Source organism: Panthera pardus, unplaced genomic scaffold, assembly GCF_024362965.1.
Source record: "Panthera pardus isolate Hobbes unplaced genomic scaffold, ASM2436296v1 HiC_scaffold_12, whole genome shotgun sequence".
Lineage (NCBI taxonomy): Eukaryota > Metazoa > Chordata > Mammalia > Carnivora > Felidae > Panthera > Panthera pardus.
Genome location: NW_026526677.1, coordinates 98,882,533 through 98,901,987, shown reverse-complemented (window position 1 = coordinate 98,901,987; position 19,455 = coordinate 98,882,533). Strand labels below are relative to the sequence as shown.

Sequence of the window (19,455 nt, the reverse complement as noted above, 5' to 3'; positions counted from 1 at the left end):
AGAACTAAGCAAGATGGTGTATGTGAGGACAGCATGGGCTCCGATCCTAGTAAGCGCGGAGCGGACAACAGCTGTTGTTAGTAGGCGTGGGCTCCCAGTGGGGAGTGGACCGGGCTCACACCCGGAGCCGGGCTCCGGCCGGGCAAAGAAACGAAGGGTGGAGGTACAGGAGGAGGAGGAGGCCGAAGAGGAGGCTCGCTGCTGCCCTTGCAGAGCGTTCTGTCTGGTGGATGTGCTGGGAAGCAGGCAAGGTCCTGAGGTCCGGACGTTTGAGCCAACCAGGGGTCCTAGAAAGGGCACCACCTGGCTTCCAGCTGTGGCTCAGCTGAGCCACGAAATAAGGGCATTGCGTGTCATATCCTCACCAGTCCGGGAGCTCCAGATGCTGTGATCCCCTGCTCCTGATCTCAGCCAGACCAGGACAGGATGATGGGGCAGAGGTGCGTGCGTGTGTGTAGTAAATTTGGGAGGAGGTTTGTGTGGAGCACGTGTTAGGAAGAGGTCAGGAAAGAGAATGGGGAGGATGGTCCGGGCAGTTCACAGCCAGACTCTGGCTGAGACTACCGTGTCCGTGCACACACACGCATGCGTGTGCAGTTTGGAGTGAGTAGGTGGGGGGTGACGGCCACGAGATCAGGGGGAGGGGTGTCGAAAAGTGGCGACTGGCGTCTCGACGGGTTAGCCTGAGTTTGGTGGCTTGTGGCAAGCTCCTGGACCTCCCCCGGAGTCCGGATCCCTTGCCTCTCTCCCTGAGTTTCTCTGCCTTACAAGTGCGTCTGCTTCTGGCTGTGAGACAGATGGAAGGAAGAAAGCTAGCATTTCCCAAGCACGTGGGTGCGAGCCAGGAGGCTTTCCTGGGTTATCTTGTGCCAACCTTAGGATGGTCTCACAAGGCCGGTGCTCTCATCCTCGTTTCACAGACAAGGAAATGAGGGCTCAGGGAAGCTACATATTTGTTCCAGACCTCTCAGTTTATGAGTTTGAGTCAGCGTGAGACCCTAGGCCTGCCTGGCCCAAAGAACCTTCCCCATTCCTCTGCAGAGAAAGCAGCAGGGAGCCCTAGATGAGCCAATCCCATTCCTCTGGGGTCTTGGTGGGTGTAAACTCCAGGAAGTTTGGGAGGGGTCGATAGTATTAGACTCCTGTTCTCACCTCCCCATACCCGCCCTGGCTCCTAGGAGGTCAGCCACTAGGACCCCAGGGGTCACATTCTTCCCCTTGCTGTTGCTTTCTTCTTCTTCTTCTTAAGATTTTATTTTTAGTAATCTCTACACACAACGTGGGGCTTGAATTTACAGCCCCAAGATTAAGAGTTGCATGCTTCACTGACCGAGCCAGCCAGGCGCCCCTTCTCCTTGCCTTCTCGTGAGCCCTGCTCAGCTTCTGTCCCTCGCACCCCCCCCTCCCCTCCCCGTGTCCCACCCAATCCCAGGCTCTGTCTGCCCTCCTGCCCAATGTTCCCCTATCCTCTCCACTGTGATTCAGGACGGTTCAGAATCCTGGCTTTGGAGTCCTACAGATTTAGTTCCATTCCCAGCTGTACCACTTACTAGCTCCTGAATATGTCAGTGTTCTCATCAGTAAAATGGGTGTAAAGGCACCTGCGTAAAAAGAGGTTTAAATGAGGTCACAAATGCAAAGCGTTTAGCAGTTACTGCGTTCTCGTTAAACAGCTGATCTTGCTGTGGGAATTCCTGCTTGGGCTGACCCCAGATTTAGGATAGCTCCCTTCTTCCCTCCCTCCTTGCTCATGTCTTGCTCTTAAAGGTGGTGGTTTTAAGGCTGCCTCTTTCAGGAAGCCCTCCTGGGATTAACCCAGCCCGTTTTCCCCTAACCCCATTCTTCTCTCTCACGTGATTTTCTTTTCCTTTTAGCACATGGCTGTTGAGCCAGGCACTGTGCTCAGCCCTACTGGGGATATGGAGACAGAAAAGACCCCAACCGTGCCCTTGGATCTGACAGTCTGGGCGGGGTGGTGATGGAGGCACATGTTCACAAATACCAGTAATACGAGGCAAATGGTGACACAGAGTAATCTGAGCACAGAGGAGGGAGCCGAGGAATTGAGTGGTAATTGAGGAAGATGTAGGAGAAAAGTTTCACTTGGACTGGTCTAGGAGGAAAAGTGAGCTCTAGGTGGTGGAAAGACAGGGACAGCTCTCCTGGGGCAAGGGGGCAGTGTGAGGCCTGAGGGTGTGCAGCTCTGTGGCTTAGTGTGCCCCACGGCTGGGCTGGGGGGGGGGGGGGGACACAGAAGGGCGGGGGGGGGAGGGGGGCCGAAGAGCGTAGGCCCAGTCCCGGGAGCCCTCGGACGCCGTTTTCAGTTTGTGCTCTGTCCTGTGAGTAGCGAGTCAAAAGATTTTGAGGAGAGGAGTGCTCTAACTTGACTCGTGGAGTTTTAAAACATTATTCAAGTAATACATATTCTTTTTGGAAGGCTTAGAAAATTCGGATAAGCAGACAAAAACAGACCTCCAGGGCCATTTTGAGAAGGTGTTCGTGGCAGTGTGGGGCACACTTGGAAGGTCAGGAGTGGAGGCAGAGGGCTGGTGCCAAAGTCCAGGCAGGGAAGGCAGCGGGCCTGGACTTGGGGGGTGGCCGTGGGAGTGGGGCAGGTGGAGAACTCTTCAGTAGCTCCAGGATTCTGGACTCGTTGATGGTGGGGAGGTTACACCTGGGGACTCGGGTTCTAGCCGGTGTGCCGGGGGGCACGGGAGTCACTGGTGGAGGGACGGGTGAAGGGAGGAGCTGACCACAGTTGCCCCGGTATTCCGGGGGGTGGGTTAAGGCCAAGCAGAAGAGCCGGTCGATTCCCTTCACCCAAGCCAAGGGCCTCTGGACTGGAGAGACAGGGAAGCCTCGCCGTGGGCTCAGCCCTGTCTCCCAGGCCTGACCGACCTCCCGCCCCCTCCTTCAGGAGCGCCTGGCGGTCCTGGACGGTCAGGCCGGGCAGATCCGGGCCCAGGCCGTGCAAGAGTCCGAGCGCCTGGCGCGGGACAAGAACGCCTCCCTGCAGCTGCTGCAGAAGGTAGCCTCGGTCAGGTTGGGCTGGGGGATCGGGGTCGGTGCAGGATGGGGAGTGGGAGGTGAGTGCAGGGGGGCTGGGGTGGAGCTCTGCCGGCTGCAGGAGGGCCCCCGTCACTTGGCTCCCCCGTGCTGCCACCCCCACCCCGTTCTGACTCGGCCGCTCTGGGCTCGCAGGAGAAGGAGAAACTCACGATGCTGGAAAGAAGGTACCACTCACTCACGGGAGGCAGGCCTTTCCCGAAGACCACGTCGACCCTCAAAGAGGTAACGTGGTTGGGTCAGCCCTAGCTTCAGGCCCAAGGGGCTTCCTGGGAGGCCCTGGAGCGACGTGTGGCACCTTCTCCCCAGTAGCTGAGGCTGAATACTGGGGACGTTCTCCTGACCTGGAGAGATTGGAGTGCGAGTGGCCCTGAAGTCTGGGATGTGACCTTCTGTGGCTACCAGCTGCTGCTTTGCAGATACCTTTCTGGCTCCTAGGAGCTTACCGATGTTACCATTTTGGGTGATCAAATCCATCTGGGGGATTCAGGAGGCATGAGCGGGGAAGGCGGGAAGCTCAGAGGTTTGGGAAGGGCCGGGGCCGGGCAGCCTCACTTCGAGGGTTTGCACAGGAATCCAGGGGCCCTGCTCTCGGAGCTCCTCGGGCTTCAGTCTAGAACGAGGCTCTTGGCAGCGCAGTGGGCACTGACATCCCTTAGGCGGTCCTTTCCTGAGTCTTTGCCTGCTTGGGGCGTGAGGTCCAACTAGGACATGCCCAGGTTCCCGAGCTCTTTCCTTTTCTCCCCACCTCCCTGCCACTGAGGCCTGGCGTGGGCGGCCCCTCACCATGTCCCCTCTCTGTAGGCCGAACTGCTCGTCTCCGAGTCCTCAAGGACTGCGAGTCTGGTCCCTTTCCCGGGGTCTTCTCAGGCTGGGGCCTCCTCTGTCCCCCTAATCCCACCTGCTTCCACTCAGCTCTGCCCCAAAGCACAAGAGGTAATCCCAGCTAACTGCCTGCTCTGCTCTGCCCACTGCCCGTCTGCCTGCTTGCCGAGCTCCTGCCTCCAGCTCCTGCCAAGGGCCCGGCTCAGGGGCGTGCGGCAATAATCCTCTGGCCAGAGTTTGTGAGAGTGTGAGCGAGCGTGCCATCCTGCTGCTCCATAGAGGGCCCGGGCAGGCTATGCAAAATCAGCACCGGCTTGCGTGTTAATTTGCACGTGATCTGCATGCCATTCATCAGTGCTCACAACACACTGGATCCTCCCGCTCCTTTTCCCTTGCCCTGACCCCCGGAGGACAGTTGCCCTCTGGGGCTCCGCCAGGCCGGGGCTCCCCCTGGATGGGTCAGGCTTGGGACCCTGCGCATTCAGCGTCCATTTTGGAGGCCTGCCGTGCCCCCACCGCCTCGATCAGCTCAGGGGACTAAGGATATGCTCGGGGAGGGTGACAGTCCCTGTCCTCCCACACCGCAGTCTGATGCGCTAGTCTCTTCCTACGTACTAACCCTTGGGGGGTGGGCCCGTTTTTCCACCTGGGCTCTTAGCTGCTCCCTGCTGAGGCCTCTTTCTCAAAGCCCATCTAGCTCACCCACTTAGTGAGCCTACCCCTCCCAGCTCCCGCCCCGGCACATGGGTGCGAGGAGACCCTCGGGAATGGGGGCTGGTGCTCGATGCAGTGTGTGTGCGCCCCACTGGGGCCCAAGATGGGGGAGACGGAAGGACTCTCTGGGAGTTGGGTCCTGATTCTCGGTGGACTCTCGGAAGGCCTTCCCTAGGCTTCTCCTGTCCCTAGCCCAGAGCAAACCCAGGGATAGGCCTTCAGAGTCTGCCCCGGGCAGGGCCGGGCTGCCAAGGCAGCCTCAAAAGTACAGGTCAAGAAGTGCCTTCAGACAGTTCTGCCTGCCCTTTTCTGGCCCCTCCCTCCCCCCAGCTGTCTCCGGTCACAGTAGACAGCTGAGTCCCCCTCCTGCACCCCCTGCCACGCTCCTTGCTCTGGATCTTGTACTGAATGGAGTGATGGCCCTAAGGCATGGAGTGTGGGTGTCAGGTGCCTGGTTGTACCCTGTTGACCTCTTCTCTGCCCATCCCTCCCCCTCCCACCGGGCACCCTAGGAGTATGTGAGCCTGGCAGAGGTTCTCCAGCTGTGCTTCCGCTTGGACCCCCATGCTTCTGCCACCTCCCCCAGCGTGCTCGCCCAGCCCCTGCCTGACAGTGAGGTACCGGCCACTGAGTGAGCCCACCTGTGCCCAAGGGCCTCCTGTGGATGCCCAGGTTGTCCCTCAGTCCTGGGTGGGGCTTGGGGGACAGTGGGGTCTGTGTCCAGCGGTGAGGGAGAAGGGCAGCCGGCATAGGGGGGTTGGGAGTGGTTCCCTGTATGGCCTGGGGCCTCGGGAGCTTCAGCTCCTGATGGCTCAAGGCCGGGCAGCCTTCTGCTTGGGCGTGAGGGCGTCGTCCTGCCTAGAGAGGACTTGTTTCCTGGGCTCTGCAGGCCTCTGCTGCTCTGCGCTTCCTGTGCTCACCCTTCCCTCGCCTGTGGGCAGGGCCAGCTCCTGGGTTGCAGTTCCATTAACCTCTTGTATTCCCTCCTGCGTCCTGGCCTTTCCCCCAAGTACGTGACGCTTGAGCAGCTAAAGGCGATGTGGGGCACCTCGCCCATGCCCGCAGCCCCTGTGCCAGGCCCGCCTCTCTGGGCCCCTGCCTCCCGGGACCTGGTTCCCACCACCTGCCTTCCTCCCGTGCTGCCCTCTTCCTCCTCCTTCGCTTCCATCACGCCTTCACCCAAGGTTGGTGGTCTGTGTGTCCCTGCCACCCCCAGCCCGCTGCTGGCGTGGCTCTGTGTATGTGTGTGTGCGCCTGTGTGCGCGCGTGCGTGTGTGTGTGTGTATGTGTGTTCCGCCCCTGCTTCCTGGCTTCTGAGCTCCAGGCTGGCCCCCTGGGAGCGCTCGGTGCCTGCGGACGCTGGCTGTCTGGCATCATGGTGGGCACAGCACGTGTCTCTGGTCTGGGAGTTGTGTCCTGACTGTTCCTCTTTGCCCTTAGCGCGTTCACAGCAACTGTTTTCTCACTGTTTTTCTCCTCCTTCTCTTTATGCTGTCCTCTCTCCCCTCCTTCCCTCCCTTCTCCCTCACCTCCGTGTTTCCCTGCTCGGTCTTCCTTTATTCTTCCTGCACCCTTCCCCTTTCTTCTGCCTTCTCTCCCGTCCTCCTACCCTTCCTTCCCCTGCTCTCCGGACTCTTCTCCTCACCCCTTCCCCACGCCCCTCTCCCCACACCCCTCTCCCCACGCCCCGCTCCAGATGGAGGAGCTGCTGCTCCCTGCTGTAGACTTAGAGCAGTGGTACCAGGAGCTGATGGCCGGGCTGGGGCCCGGCCCCGCTACAGCCTCCCCGCGCTCCTCTCCCCCGCCTCTGCCCGCCAAAGCTTCCCGGCAGCTGCAGGTAACCCCCTCTCTCCCTGCCCGTTCCTCCCCAAGCCCTGCTCCTCTCTGTGCCGGGTACCTCCTGCCAATGCAGCAGCCACACGGTGCCTCCCTAGAGGGTGGGGGTCCGTTGAGTCAGGGCAGTAGGTCTCCTAGCGCCATCCTGGCACTTCGGGCAGCTGGGGCCAGCCCCTGAGTCCCAAGGATGACGTACAGGATTGACTGTCCAGTGGAGGGGGGTCCAGGAGCAGTGGTCGGGTTGAGATCGGCTTGGTGCCTTGAGCTACGGTAGGCTGTGGCCCTGCTCTGTCCCTGGCAGAGTTTCTCCCTGGGTCTGGGGGCCTGATGCACTCTTGGGCCCGTGGCAGCTGGAACTCGTGTCCTGGGAGAACTGCCAGCACTTTGCTCTCCTGGTCTCCCCGGGGGTGACACTTGGAGGCGGTCCTGATGGGACAGAGACGTGCCCGGCCTCCTCACGGTTTCCGTGGAGGGTGCAGTCCGAGCTGAGCCTGGAGCAAGCTGCTGACTGTGGTGGGGGCGGGGGGGGGGGGGCACAGGTAGTGTCCTCCCCCAGGGTGCACGCCGCTGACCTGCTGCTGTGCCCGAGACCCCTGCCTTCGAGATTCACTCCTGGAGTGAAGGCACAGGACCTCTAAGACCCCGATCTCAGCTCAGATTCTGTGCTCCCTTTGGGAGGAGCCTGTGAGCCACCCTCTCTCTACTTTGTGTCCAGCTGGTTAGAGACTTTCCCATGTTTTGATTCCTTTCATCGTGAGCACAGTTAACTCTGATTTTACAGCTCAGTCACTGGGGCCCGGAGAGGATAAGCAGTCCCGCCAAGGCCACACAACTAGGACGTAGCAGAGCCGATGCCAAGAGTCAGGGATCTTGACTTCAGGCACCGGTGTTCCCGCAAACACGAGGGCCGTGAGGGAGCTTGGCGGTTATTTGGTCTAGCCCTGCTCCCTGCTCTTGCAGATAAGGAAGCCCGGGCCCAGAGCTGGGAGGCGCAGGGCCCAAGGTCACACAGCCCGTTAGTGGCGGAGCTGGGACCAGAGGGAACCCTGGCTTCTAGTCGGTCTCCTGTACGGCTCTGCCCGGCCCATGTTAGCGCCTCGCCTGGGTCGATTTACGAGATCTTTTCTGAGACCTGGGGTGGGACCGGGGATTGGCCGAGGGAGGAACTGCCCGGAAAGGAGGCTTGGCAGCCGCCAGTAACACCTGTCCGTTGGTCTGGCCCGAGAAGCTCAATGCTGTTATCAGTTAGCAGCGGCCTCAGAGGCCCGGTGCCAGGGCGGTGTCTTGGATCGCAGCCAGCCTAGGTGACGGGGGTGGGGTGGGGGGGTGGGGGTGGTGGCCGGTGGGGAGCCGGAGTTGACCCCGCGCTATCTCTTCCCTCCAGGTTTACCGCTCCAAGATGGATGGTGAGGCCACCAGCCCCCTGCCCCGGACCCGCAGCGGCCCTCTCCCCTCTTCCTCTGGCTCTTCTTCCTCCTCCTCCCAGCTCAGCGTGGCTACCCTGGGCCGTAGCCCCTCCCCAAAGGTCTGAGGACAGTGGGTGGGCTGAGTGTCTGGCAAGGTGGTGGTAGGGGGATGGAGACTGCCACACCAGGGAGGGGGCGGAGCCGCCCCAGGGGAGCCTGGGGGGGGGGCGGGGTCTTCTGAGCCTCGGGTCCCCATGCTCCACTTCCCTCCCCCCCCTCGCCGCAGAGTGTCCTCCTTGCCCAGAATGGCACGAGCAGCCTTCCTCGCAACCTGGCGGCCACGCTGCAGGACATTGAGACCAAGCGCCAGCTGGCCCTGCAGCAGAAGGGTGAGTGGCCGCAGTGCCCACCCGCCCGCTCTCCCGGGGGGCCTGGATATCTGCCACCACCCCCCTCCCTCCGTGCCTCACGTTTTGCGGGATGTTTTTGCTTTACTTGAGTTCCAGGTGAGGGCAGAAAGCATTTAGGTTCGATACTGAAAGGAGAGCTTCCTGGATATTTGTCCAGAGATTCGGGGTTGGGGGCTGTGCGGTCTTCCCAGAGAGCACAGCAAACAAGGAAGATGTTTGTTGATCTGAGTCGGGATGGACGTTGCCCTGTCTGGAGGCAGAGGGTGGACGTGATGACCTCCGGAAATGGTTCCCTAAGATACTGGCTCTGGGGACCCTGGAGTCCTTGCTGCCTGTGTGCATTTTGGTTGTTTTGAAAGCCCATGTCTGTGCCTCTCTCTCGTCTCGTCCCCTCTGTGTCTCTCTGCCCGGGGCCCCCCACACCAGGCGAGTCGCTTCCTGCCGAGCCCCCCCCAACCGACGACCCAGCAGGTAGAGCGTTGGTCACTGAGGGCATTGCTTTGGTCAGGCAGCCCCGCCTGGGCGTCCGCATGATGTATTCTGCGCGGGTCCTCGCTGCCCCCAGGCAGGCTCCCCGGCTGACCCGGGGCCGACCTGGGGCCGGGTGTCTGGCTGGCCTCACGCCTCCCGCTGAGCTGTCTCCTGCCTTGTCGTCTCCCCCCTCTGTCCCGCTCTCGTGGCTCTTGCTTCTGCATCACGGCTGGCTTTGCATGGACGCCCTGCTCACGCCCTTCCCTCTCCCCCTTCCCCAGCGGGCAGGGCGGTGCATGAGTCCTGCCCCGCTCTGGGCCGGGGTGGAGGGGGGGGGGTGGCGGGTGCTCAGGAAACAGGAGGAGCACTGAAGCCGGACCGCACGGCCGCGGCCAGCTGTGCAGGCGACAGAGACCCTGGCAGGGCAGCCGGACGTGGAGCTGCGGGGGCCGAGGGGTGGGCCCGGTGCTGACCTCTCCCCGCTCGCCCCTTCCCTCTGTCTGTGGTTCTGCCGGCGGCCCCCGCAGGGCCCACCGTGACTCCCCCGTCCCTCCCGCAGGGCAGCAGGTGATCGAGGAGCAGCGGCGGCGCCTGGCCGAGCTGAAGCAGAAGGCTGCGGCCGAGGCGCAGTGCCAGTGGGATGCCCTGCACGGGGCGGCCCCCTTCCCGCCCGGCCCCTCGGGCTTCCCCCCGCTCATGCACCACTCCATCCTGCACCACCTGCCGGCCGGCCGAGAGCGCGGGGAGGACGGCGAGCACGCCTACGACACCCTGAGCCTGGAGAGCTCCGACAGCATGGAGACCAGCATCTCCACGGGCGGCACCTCGGCCTGCTCCCCGGACACCGTGTCCAGGTACCCGCCCGAGGGGGCCGGCCCCGCCCCCGCCCCCGCCCCCGCCAGCCGCCTCCCGGCCCCTTGATGCCCCCACTCTCGCCCTCCCCCAGCGTGAGCGGCCTGGACGTGGGGAAGATCGAGGAGATGGAGAAGATGCTGAAAGAAGCGCACGCGGAGAAGAGCCGCCTCATGGAGTCGAGGGTGAGGCAGGCCTGCGCTGGCGGGCCCGCGGCTGCCCGGGGCCTGTGTCCCGCCCCCAAGCGCTCCCCCCCCCCCCTTTTTTTTTTTAAAGTTTTTATTTTCGAGAGACAGAGACAGAGCGCAAGCCGGGGAGGGGCAGAGAGAGAGGGAGACACAATCCGAAACGGGCTCCGGGCTCTGAGCGGTCAGCACAGCGCCCGACGCGGGTCTCGAACTCACGGGCCGCGAGATCATGACCTGAGCCGAGGTCAGCCGCTCAACCGACCGAGCCACCCAGGCGCCCCGAGACCTTCCCTTGAGGAAGAGTGTTTTAGAAGTCGTGTTCGTCAGATGGAGGAGGCCTGGTGACATGGCTCTTAGGATGAGAGGAGGCAGCACAGGAACCCTCGTCCAGCCAGGAATTTCCCTTTCGGCAACGTGCAGCCTTTGAGTGTTTGCTTCTGTGGGTGTTTTGGCCGCCACGAGAGTTCTGATTTGCGTCTGCGCGAGTGGCGGGTCCTTCCCCTTGGGGACGGTGAAGAAAGGCGGGAATGGGGGCCCAGCATGGGGGGGGGGGTGGGGCCGGAAGAGAAGGCAGGTGTCCAGGCCAGAGCAGAGGTTGGCAGAGGGAAGTGGGCCCGAGGTCGGGACCCTGGTTTGTCCCCAGGGCACAGCCAGGCTGAGGAGTCGGTGCCTGGGGAGGAGGGCGAGTGAAGGGTCTGTTCTGTCTCCACTCTTGGGGTGCTCTTCGTCTCTCAAGATGAGAGTGGGGTGCAGGGGGCAGGGGTCAGCAGCTAGACCAGCCAGAAAGGAAGGCCTCTCAGCCTTACATCCGCGGGGGCCAGATTTACAAGCAGCTCTTGGCAAACGGAGAGGAAGGAGACCCTGCTAAATTTTGAGCCGGGAAGAAACGGCAAGCAGGAGCCAATGGCACGGAAGTTGTTTGTGTTGATGAGGACATTGGGCATCTCTGACACGCTTTGTGTTTGATGATTTGTTTTAATGGCTTTTAAAATCTTCTAATAATGGCTTCTGTACGTGCACTTTTTTTCTCCGTAAAATTTGAAGTTCAACTACAAATTTTGTAATTTGACTTCAAAGGGCCTCAGGGACTAGGGAGGGATTACTGAATATATTCGGTATCACAAAAACCCAGTTGCTTAGATTATCGGTGTCTTAGGGATTGAAGTAAACATTGTGAGAGCCATGTTTACTTATTTATTCAGTGCTTCCTTCATGCTGGAATTAGTGATGGGCATTTACATACACGATCTCATTACTTTTCACTATAATCCCCGAAGGTGGGCACTCTTGGCCCCATTTTACAGGCGAGGCAGCTGAGGCTTAGGGGGTTTACACGATTTTGTCAGGGTCACAGAGCTCAGACCGGTGACAGAGCCAGGATTGGAAGCCAGCCTGGTCTCGGTTTAAAGCATTTGCCCCTTACGAGCAAGGTGCTTGGGGAAGGTGGGTTTTGGGGCTGATGCCTCCTCGTGCCAGCCTGCTCTCGGAGGTGGGCGCCTCCTGCAGCTCTGCCCCAGCCTGAGGAGGGGCACCCGGAGAAGGGGAGGGAGAAGGCAGCCGTGGGCCCTGACTGCTGGCTTTGGGGGCAGGAGCGGGAGTTGGAGCTCCGCAGGCAGGCCCTGGAGGAGGAGCGGAGGCGGCGGGAGCAGGTGGAACGGAGGCTGCAGAGCGAGAGCGCCAGGAGGCAGCAGCTGGTGGAGAAGGAGGTCAAGATGCGGGAGAAACAGTTCTCCCAGGTGAGTGGGTGCTGGGGTGTGCTGGGCGGGGCTGTGGAGGGGTGGGGGTACCCTGGGGTGTGAAAGCTCCCCTCCTCCAGAAAAGGTTGCTGTTGGCTCAGCACCAGGCAGAATTCTACGTGGGACTCATTCGGCCCCAAGGACCAGACACCTGGGTGTGCGTGTGTCTCGTGGCTGTCCTGGTCCTCACTCCACCAGACTCGAAGCTCCGCCCCCCCGGCCCCCTCCCCACCCCCAGCCCCGTGGGCGGATGATGTCACTCTGACTCTTGGTTTACATCTCCAAGAGACACTTGGACTCGTTTCTCCGTGGCACCGGAGTCCTGTGCTTTTGCCCCATGCAGAAGATTTGAGCAGAAGAAATTAGGTTGTGTGGGGAGGTCTGCCTGTGTCTCTGGTCCCAAATCCTGGCCCCCCTGTGAGAGCCCATGGAACTCACACAGGCTGTTCCTTCCCATTGGGTCTTCTAGTCCCCCAACACCCCTGCGTGTCTGGTCCTGTGGGATTTACCCCGACAGGGACCAGTGACCACAGCTCCCTGGTCCTGGGAAGCAACAGCATAAACTCTAGGGGGCAGGCCACCTGGATTGGGCTTGGGAATTAAGAAACGATCAGGGGGGTGCCTGGGTGGCTCAGTCAATTAAGCGTCTGACTTTGGCTCAGATCGTGTTCTCACGGTTTGTGAGTTCGAGTCCTTCATGGGGCTCACTGCTGTCAGCACAGAGCCTGCTAGGGATCCTCTGTCCCCCCTCTCTCTTCCCCTCTCCTGCTCACACATGCTCTCTCGTTCTCTCTCAAAAATAAACACTGGGGCGCCTGGGGGGCTCAGTCGGTTAAGTGTCTGACTTCAGCTCAGGTCATGATCTCATGGTTCATGAGTTCGAGCCCCATGTTGGGCTCTGTGCTGACACCTCAGAGCCCGGAACCTGTTTCGGATTCTGTGTCTCCCTCTCTCTCTGCTCCTCCCCCACCCACACTCTCTGTTTCTCAAAAATAAATAAACATTTAAAAATTAAAAAAAAAAATACTGATAAGGAAACTGAGGTCCAGAGAGGGCATGCGATCCAAACAAGGTCCAATAGGAAGTCAGAGGCCGGATTTCCTCCTGGGCTTTGCTTTCCAGAGCACGTTCACATCTGGCCTCTTGCCTTATTTCGTTCAGCCCAGGAAGGAGATGAGGGGCAGGGACAAGACAGAAAAGGTTGTATCTTGGTCCTAGGTGGGGAAACTGAGGCACGGAGCCACTCAACAGTTGCCCAGGCCTAGGTTGCGGCAGTGCGGGCCTGCTAGGTCTCTGCTTTTGCCACAAGCCCTGTGAAACCAGAGTGACTTCCCTGGGGGTGGGAGGGAGGGTTGGCATTGGTGGGGGTTCAGGGCTGAAGCCAAGAGACCTTGACAAGGGAACAGTGGGGGAAGAGAGAGACTCTGCTGAGCCTGCCATCTTCTCCCAGGCACGACCCCTGACCCGCTACCTGCCAATCCGGAAGGAGGACTTTGATCTGAAGACCCACATTGAGTCGTCGGGCCACGGTGTCGATACCTGCCTGCACGTGGTGCTCAGCAGCAAGGTACGAGGCTTGCGTGGCCCCCGGGGTGCTGGGGGGAGGACGCCCCGCTCTGGGCATTTCCCGGGCCCTTGGGATAGTGGCCCTAGTTCCTGCCCTAACACCAGAGGTCTCTGTCCCGGGATCTGGTGTGCTGGCTTAAAGAGATGTTGGGGACAGCCCCCCAAAATACAGGCAGAGGGGATGGCCTTTCTGTTGCTGCTCGGGGAAGGAAGGTTTAGGGACTGCGCATTCGGGTCCCTCCTCACTCCCGCTTCTCACCAGGTCTGCCGCGGCTACTTGGTCAAGATGGGGGGCAAGATTAAGTCGTGGAAGAAGCGCTGGTTTGTCTTCGACCGGCTCAAGCGCACCCTTTCCTATTATGTGGGTAAGTTCCCGTGAGACTGTCTCAGAGCCTGGACGCTTCTGGAAGGAAGCCAGGCTTACAAGCCGGGGGCCAGGGGCTTGAGCTGAGCACTTGTCCCCTCCCTGACAGCATCCAGAGCACGGTCCACCTTCGTGTATTTGGCAACATAACCGAGCGCATCCTAAGTTCCGGGCACTGTCCTGGTCCTTGCTGACAGGCAGGTGGCCACAGCTCTGCCCCTCGGAGCTTGCTGTCGGGGAGGCAGATACTGAACGGAGTGAAAGCGGTACACGATGGGAATGCTGCAGGGGACCCCGGACGCTGTGCGCGTGTGCAGTCCTGTGGATTCCTGGAGGGGGCCCACAGGCGCCTCATCCCCCGGCTTCCTCCGCCCGGCCTCCAGCTCGGTTGCCGGTCCCTAGAATCCCCTCCCTCTCTCTGGACAGTTCCCACTTCGAGCTCAGGATGCCGTGTCGCACGCTGGTCAGCAGAGGCCAGGGCATGCCGCGGGGACAGCCAGTCCTGAGACCCCAGTGGCTCAGAACCACAAAGGTCGTTCTTACCCGATACGCATCCGTGTACGTGGCGCGTCGCTGGGGGCTCTGCGGCCCTCTGCGTCACCGCCCCCTTTGTTGGAGAGCATGCATTTTTAGAGCACTGCTGGCCACCGTGGCGGAAGGTAAAGAGAAGCTTAACTGCGCCTTGCACTGGCATGAAATGCCCCAGCTGGGGTCTGTCCGCAAGTCATTAGCGGGGCTGCTCGGCCAGTCCAGCCACCCCGCCCCCAGCCAGGAAGAGCAATCCTGCTCGGAGCCTGAAAGGTCAGGGCTTAAATGTCTGGTGCCAGGGACATCCAGGCCTGGAATGCCTGCGTCCCCTCTAACCTGCTCCCTGAGTTCCACCCCCTCCAAGAAGCCTTCCCTGATTGCCTGGGGCCCTGGGTGTGCGGGCAGAGGCACATGCGTCTGGGAAGGGACTTTGTGGGGATTTGAGAGAAACAGGCCCGGGGAGAAGAGCTCCATTTTAGGCCTGTCGAGGTTGAAGTGCCCCTGGGACATGTAGGTTGAGGAGAAAGGTCAGGGTTGGAGTTGAATCGGTTGGAGTAATAGGGATAGCAGGTCATCCTCACCGAGCACTCGCCTGAGCGGGCTGCCGTGCTAAGCATTCTGCGTGCCTCGTCTCGTCTACTTTTCGTCATCGTCCTGGGAGGGAAGCACTGTTTCACGCCCATCTTACAGATGAGGAACATAGGCTCCAAGAGGTTAAGTAAGTAAACTCCCCAGGGTCTCACAGCTGCTAAGAAGCAGAGCTAAGGCTGAGCGTGGGCAGCTGGACCTCAGAGGGAGATGAAAGTCCATGCCCTGGGGAAGGAGGAAGCAGAGGGACGGGCAAAGGGACGAGGGGCAGGAAGCCACATGCCAGGTGCTGGGCTGGCCCTTGGCCTCTGTGACCTTCCTTAATGTCTGTGTAACGAAGGAAGACGACTTTCAGATGAGAGGCGGAAACAGGGAGGGAAGCCAGCCCAAGGAGCAGACGTTTGCAGGCAGGGAGCGTCGTGTCGCCGGGGACGAGGGATGCTGCAGAAAGGCCGAGAATAATGTGGACTCAGAGACCGGAGCTGTGTACAGGGGTGGGAGCCATTGCACATGAGGAGGAAACGTGGCTGGTTAGGAAGCAGAGGCCGGAGCTGTTAGTATTTCCAGTGAAGGGACAGGTGCTACTGGAGGGGTGGCCGGGCCTGGGGGCCAGGGTGGGGCTGCGTCCCCGTCCCAAGAGGAAGCGTCGGGTGGAGCTGGGCCCATCGGCCCAGGGGCGTAACGATCGCAGCTGCCACATGTTGTGTCCCAGACACTGTGCTGAACCCTCCGAACGTGTTCTCTCACTTAGTGCTCACGACCGCTTACAACGCGTAGATGCTCTCTCGGGGTTCCCAGCCGTGCTGTCGAGGTCACGTAGCTAATGAACGCCTGTATGCCTGTGCTTTCCTCCCCACTGGATTGTAGGTTCCTAAGAGAAGGATCTGTGATTGCTGGTGATCCCAGCGCCTAGGGCTCCTTCAGCACTGAGCACCTGCTGTGTGCTAGGCACATAGCTGTTGGTGTTGGAGGAGGTAGACCTACGGACGGGTAAAGAAGGGCTCAGATTTAGTATGGTTAAGTTCTGTAGAGGAACAGCCATGCTGTGGGAACACAGGGGAGTGCAGCCAGGCACCACAGCGGTGACACTCGCAATAGGTCTGGACGACCATTTAGGAATTTGCCAAGGGAATGGGCTGGAGACCGTTCCAGTGTATGCAGAGCATACTCTTAAGGGACTGGTCAGCAGCTCCACCTGGCCAGATAGAACGCGTTGGTGCAGGGGAAGGATGTGAGATAAGACCAGAGGGGCGTGTTGGCACCGGCCTGTAAGTACCCTTTGCCAAGCCAAGATGGCGGCAGGTTCCCGGGGAGGGGACTGGCCGGGAGGCTCGCGGGTTGAGGCAGCAGGATTAGGTTTGCTTCAGGAAGATCGCTCCCTTGTCCTTAGGGGAGAGGAGTTGAAGGGGCAGAGGGTGGGGCCGGGGCACATCGAGGAGGCTACAGCAGTGCTCCCGGATGGAGGACTCAGGCCGGATAGGACACAGGGGTGGGGGAAGGGTGCAGAGCAAGGTGCAGGCCATCGGCTGTCACTGTCTGAGTTTAGTGACTGTGTGTGACCTTTCGGTTGTGGTGCCCGAGCAGTTTGCCACAAGACAAGATGGCCCAGGCCCTGGGCTTTCCCTTGGCAGTTCCCCTCCCTCCCCACTGGAACGGTCCCCTCTGCTGTTAGCTTGCCCACCTTCTTCCTGTCACCCCTGCCTCTAGGTGCTACGCGTCTTTCTGTCTTTTAATATTAGAGGCGAATAGGCCAGTGCATTCATAGAGTTCTGATATCAAAACGCCCAAAAAGCTTTAGATTGGGACTTAGGCCTCTGCTCACTCCAGATGACTGTTTTTATTATAAATCTCTTGTGTATCCTTGTAGAGTTTTAGAATGTAAGCAAATGCAAACATAGACTGTTACTCGTTTTCTTACACAAAAGGTGGCATACAATGCATTCCTTGTTTTACTGCTAACGTATCAGATCTGTGTGAGACAGATCTACATCTGATACATTTTAAGTTAAGCTGTATTTCTGAAACTATGTATCAGAGATTTCTGAATCATTTAAGAGCCGTGTAGTATCCCCTCATGTGCTAAACTATAATTTATTAACCAATCTCTACTCGGGGACACGTGTGTTGTTTGCAGTATTTCATGACTACCAATACTGTTGGGGTGAATACGCGTGTAAATTTGTTACTTGTAAAATAAATGTCCGTAAGTGCAATCACTGGCTCGAAGGGCAAACACCTAATCCTGGTAGGACTTACCTGTCACTTACCAGACCACCTCCCCTGTTTCTCCAGAGCCCCACCTCAGGGGTGCTGTTTATTGTTGGCATATTTTTGCCATTCTGGTAGGTGAGAAGTGGTATCTCAGTGGAGTTCTAATTTGCGTTCTCTAATTCTGAGCAAGGCTGAGCACTGACCGATCTTCGGGGCTCCATGTTGGGCTCTGTTCTGGAGTCCTGGGACTCACCCCATTTCTCAGACTGGGGGCAGGGGTGCTCCTTCAGCAGCACGTCACCTGAGGGACGACAGGCCTCCTCAGCCCGGCCTTATTTCCTTTGCAGACAAGCATGAGACGAAGCTGAAGGGGGTCATCTACTTCCAGGCCATCGAGGAGGTCTACTATGACCACCTGCGCAGTGCGGCCAAGGTGAGGGCGGGCCCCGCGGCGTTGTGGGACGACAGCCTCCAGCCTGCGTCCTCCAGAGACTTGGACCCATGGCTTGGTCTCTTTGTAAACTTTCTCTTCCTCTCTCCCTCTCCCCTTCCCAGAAGAGGTTTTTCAGCTTCACTGTGGTGACCGAGGTACCCCTCCCCCACCTACGTGTAACCAAAACTGCGCATTAATGCCTCCTGTCCCCTACTTGTCCCTGACCCTTTACTCTCCCCTCCGCCCCCCTTCCCCAGGCCTGAGGGAGGAGCAGCGGGGGGCGGCTTGCGGCCCCCTCTCTTGAGATGACAGCAGGCTGTGTCCCTGTGGGGGGAGGGGTGGGCACCACAGAAAGGATGGCTAAAGGGAGGAAGGGGTTCTCCGGGAGGGTTCTGGCTGGGGGTACTGATAGAGGGGATGTGTCCGAGGCCTGGGCTGTCTGCCCTCATGTAATCAGCCTCCCTCCCCCCAAGCCTCGGGTGCCCACCTCAGCCCTGACCTCCCCTCCTCTGCGGCCCAGCATCCCACCTGCAGCTTTTTCCATCGGCCCCTCTTGGGCTGAGAGGAGACTCTGGTCCTCACGGGAAGGGCCCTTTGTGTCCGATTCCTGTGATACTTTTGTGCCCCCGGGCTCGCTGAGGAACAGTGCCCCCACGAGGCAGGGTATGGCCCTGCCAGGGCCCAAGGATGGTCCGGGTGTGAGGAGGGGACTGTCTCCAGTGGGGGCCCGCTGGACTGATGGGCACTAGGTTTGGGGCCTGTTTCAGACTCCGTCCTGAGCTCTAGGGTGTCCTGGAGACGGGGAGGGGAAAGGGCAGATGGGGGGTCAGAGGTGAGCCCTGGCTTAGACCTTCCTCTCTCCCTGAGCAGAGCCCGAACCCAGCCCTCACCTTCTGTGTGAAGACCCATGACCGGCTCTACTACATGGTGGCCCCATCTGCCGAGGCCATGCGCATCTGGATGGATGTCATCGTGACCGGAGCTGAGGGCTACACTCAATTCATGAACTGACCGGTGTGGACCTCCTGGACCCTCGGGCCAGCCCACCTGCTGCTCCGCCCTGGAGACAGAGGTGCACACCGGGCCACACAGGCGTGCCCCCAGAGGCCTGGAAGGGCGGAGCGTGCCTGGGGCTGTTGTAGGTGACTTTGTACTGTTCTACGGTGTAAGGAGCTCATCCTGTGAATTTCTGGGCTCAGGCCCCCTGAAGAACCAGCCAGCAGATGAAAAGTGGGGAGGCTCCCGGGAGCCCAGAATCTGCAGTAACCTTGGAGGGCCCTGCCCCAGGCCTGAGGAGCTGTCACAAGAGGGGGCCTCAAGCTCTGACCTGGCACCTGCACTCCCCAGCCTGTGTTCTCTTTTGCAAAAGGACAAATTATGGTACCAGAATCTGCCAAAGATCCCTTCTTGCCTCAGCCCCCTTTGCGGGGGCCTTGGGGGCTGAGGAGAACCACATCAAGAGTGGGGTAACAGCTCAGGCGGTGTACTTCTCCAACCCCGCTCTACCCTGTTCTCCCCTTTGTTCAAGGGCCAGAGACCTCCAGTGCCATCCTTGAGGTCCTAACCCCATCCCCTTTTTGCAGACCCCCAACCACGATCTCCACAGTGACTGCTTCATTGCCATGGTCATACACTCGTTGCCGTGGCTCCGCCCATGCTGCAGCCGTGGGCCCATCCGAGGGTACGTACTGCGACCTCTCCAGCCCAGGACCTTGTGCATCTCATGCCAGGGGAAGGGACCAAGCACCTGCTCCCTGCCCCCTAGGTCTCCAGGCCCTGGTGCACAGCCGGCTGCCCCCTAGTCCAGACCTCTCCCTTGCACTCGTGCCTTGCTTAGAGCCAGAAGGGACGAAGCTTGGACATCCAGAGACTGGAGGAAGGAAGCAGATGGGAGAGGCAGCTAGACTGGGTTCTACAGAACTGGCTGGGTTTCTAACAGGGATGGAGGGCCGCTCAGACGCCCGCTGGGGGAAACCTGAGCAGAGGGGGAGGACCCTGGGGGCTGGCTGCCCTCCCTTCCGCCTCAGAAGGATGACAGAAATGGAGAGCAGAGGACCAGGCCCCCAGCTGTCTGGCCTCAGCCCTTCACGCCTTAACACTAAGCCCACAACCCTGCTCCTCTGCCCAACACTGGGCCATGGTTGCCCGGCCTGGGCTGGGCGATTTTCAGTATTTGTAAGCATCTCAACAGAACAATAAAGCATTTGGAGTATGTGTTTGGGAAGCCAGGTTTTATGGGATATGGGGCCAGGTGTTCCCCA

General features: G+C 60.0%; 1 protein-coding gene and 1 long non-coding RNA gene across 18 annotated transcripts in view; one reads left to right on the top strand and one right to left on the bottom strand.

The window, feature by feature from the left end:
- Window positions 1–19,408, top strand: part of PHLDB1 (pleckstrin homology like domain family B member 1) — a 45,370-nt gene extending 25,962 nt beyond the window's left edge. For 6 of the 17 annotated variants that reach the window (XM_053900405.1, XM_053900403.1, XM_053900404.1 and 3 more), the window contains 17 exons: window positions 2,918–3,028; window positions 3,202–3,291; window positions 3,871–4,002; window positions 5,118–5,222; window positions 5,616–5,789; window positions 6,302–6,442; window positions 7,826–7,966; window positions 8,134–8,236; window positions 8,684–8,728; window positions 9,288–9,582; window positions 9,675–9,765; window positions 11,358–11,504; window positions 12,955–13,071; window positions 13,333–13,435; window positions 17,109–17,194; window positions 17,317–17,349; window positions 18,065–19,408. In XM_053900405.1, the coding sequence (XP_053756380.1) occupies window positions 2,918–3,028; window positions 3,202–3,291; window positions 3,871–4,002; window positions 5,118–5,222; window positions 5,616–5,789; window positions 6,302–6,442; window positions 7,826–7,966; window positions 8,134–8,236; window positions 8,684–8,728; window positions 9,288–9,582; window positions 9,675–9,765; window positions 11,358–11,504; window positions 12,955–13,071; window positions 13,333–13,435; window positions 17,109–17,194; window positions 17,317–17,349; window positions 18,065–18,205 (2,055 nt within the window). In that variant the 3' untranslated portion in view covers window positions 18,206–19,408. The remainder of the gene's footprint in view (window positions 1–2,917; window positions 3,029–3,201; window positions 3,292–3,870; window positions 4,003–5,117; window positions 5,223–5,615; window positions 5,790–6,301; window positions 6,443–7,825; window positions 7,967–8,133; window positions 8,237–8,683; window positions 8,729–9,287; window positions 9,583–9,674; window positions 9,766–11,357; window positions 11,505–12,954; window positions 13,072–13,332; window positions 13,436–17,108; window positions 17,195–17,316; window positions 17,350–18,064) is intronic. The other 11 variants (XM_053900398.1, XM_053900401.1, XM_053900393.1 and 8 more) reach the window with 10 other exon arrangements.
- On the bottom strand, window positions 16,371–18,079 carry LOC128776214 (uncharacterized). The gene is made up of 2 exons (XR_008421286.1): window positions 17,723–18,079; window positions 16,371–17,062 (listed from the first exon to the last, which is right to left on the bottom strand). It is a non-coding gene; the product is annotated as an uncharacterized LOC128776214 (long non-coding RNA).
- Window positions 19,409–19,455: the final 47 nt, after the last annotated feature.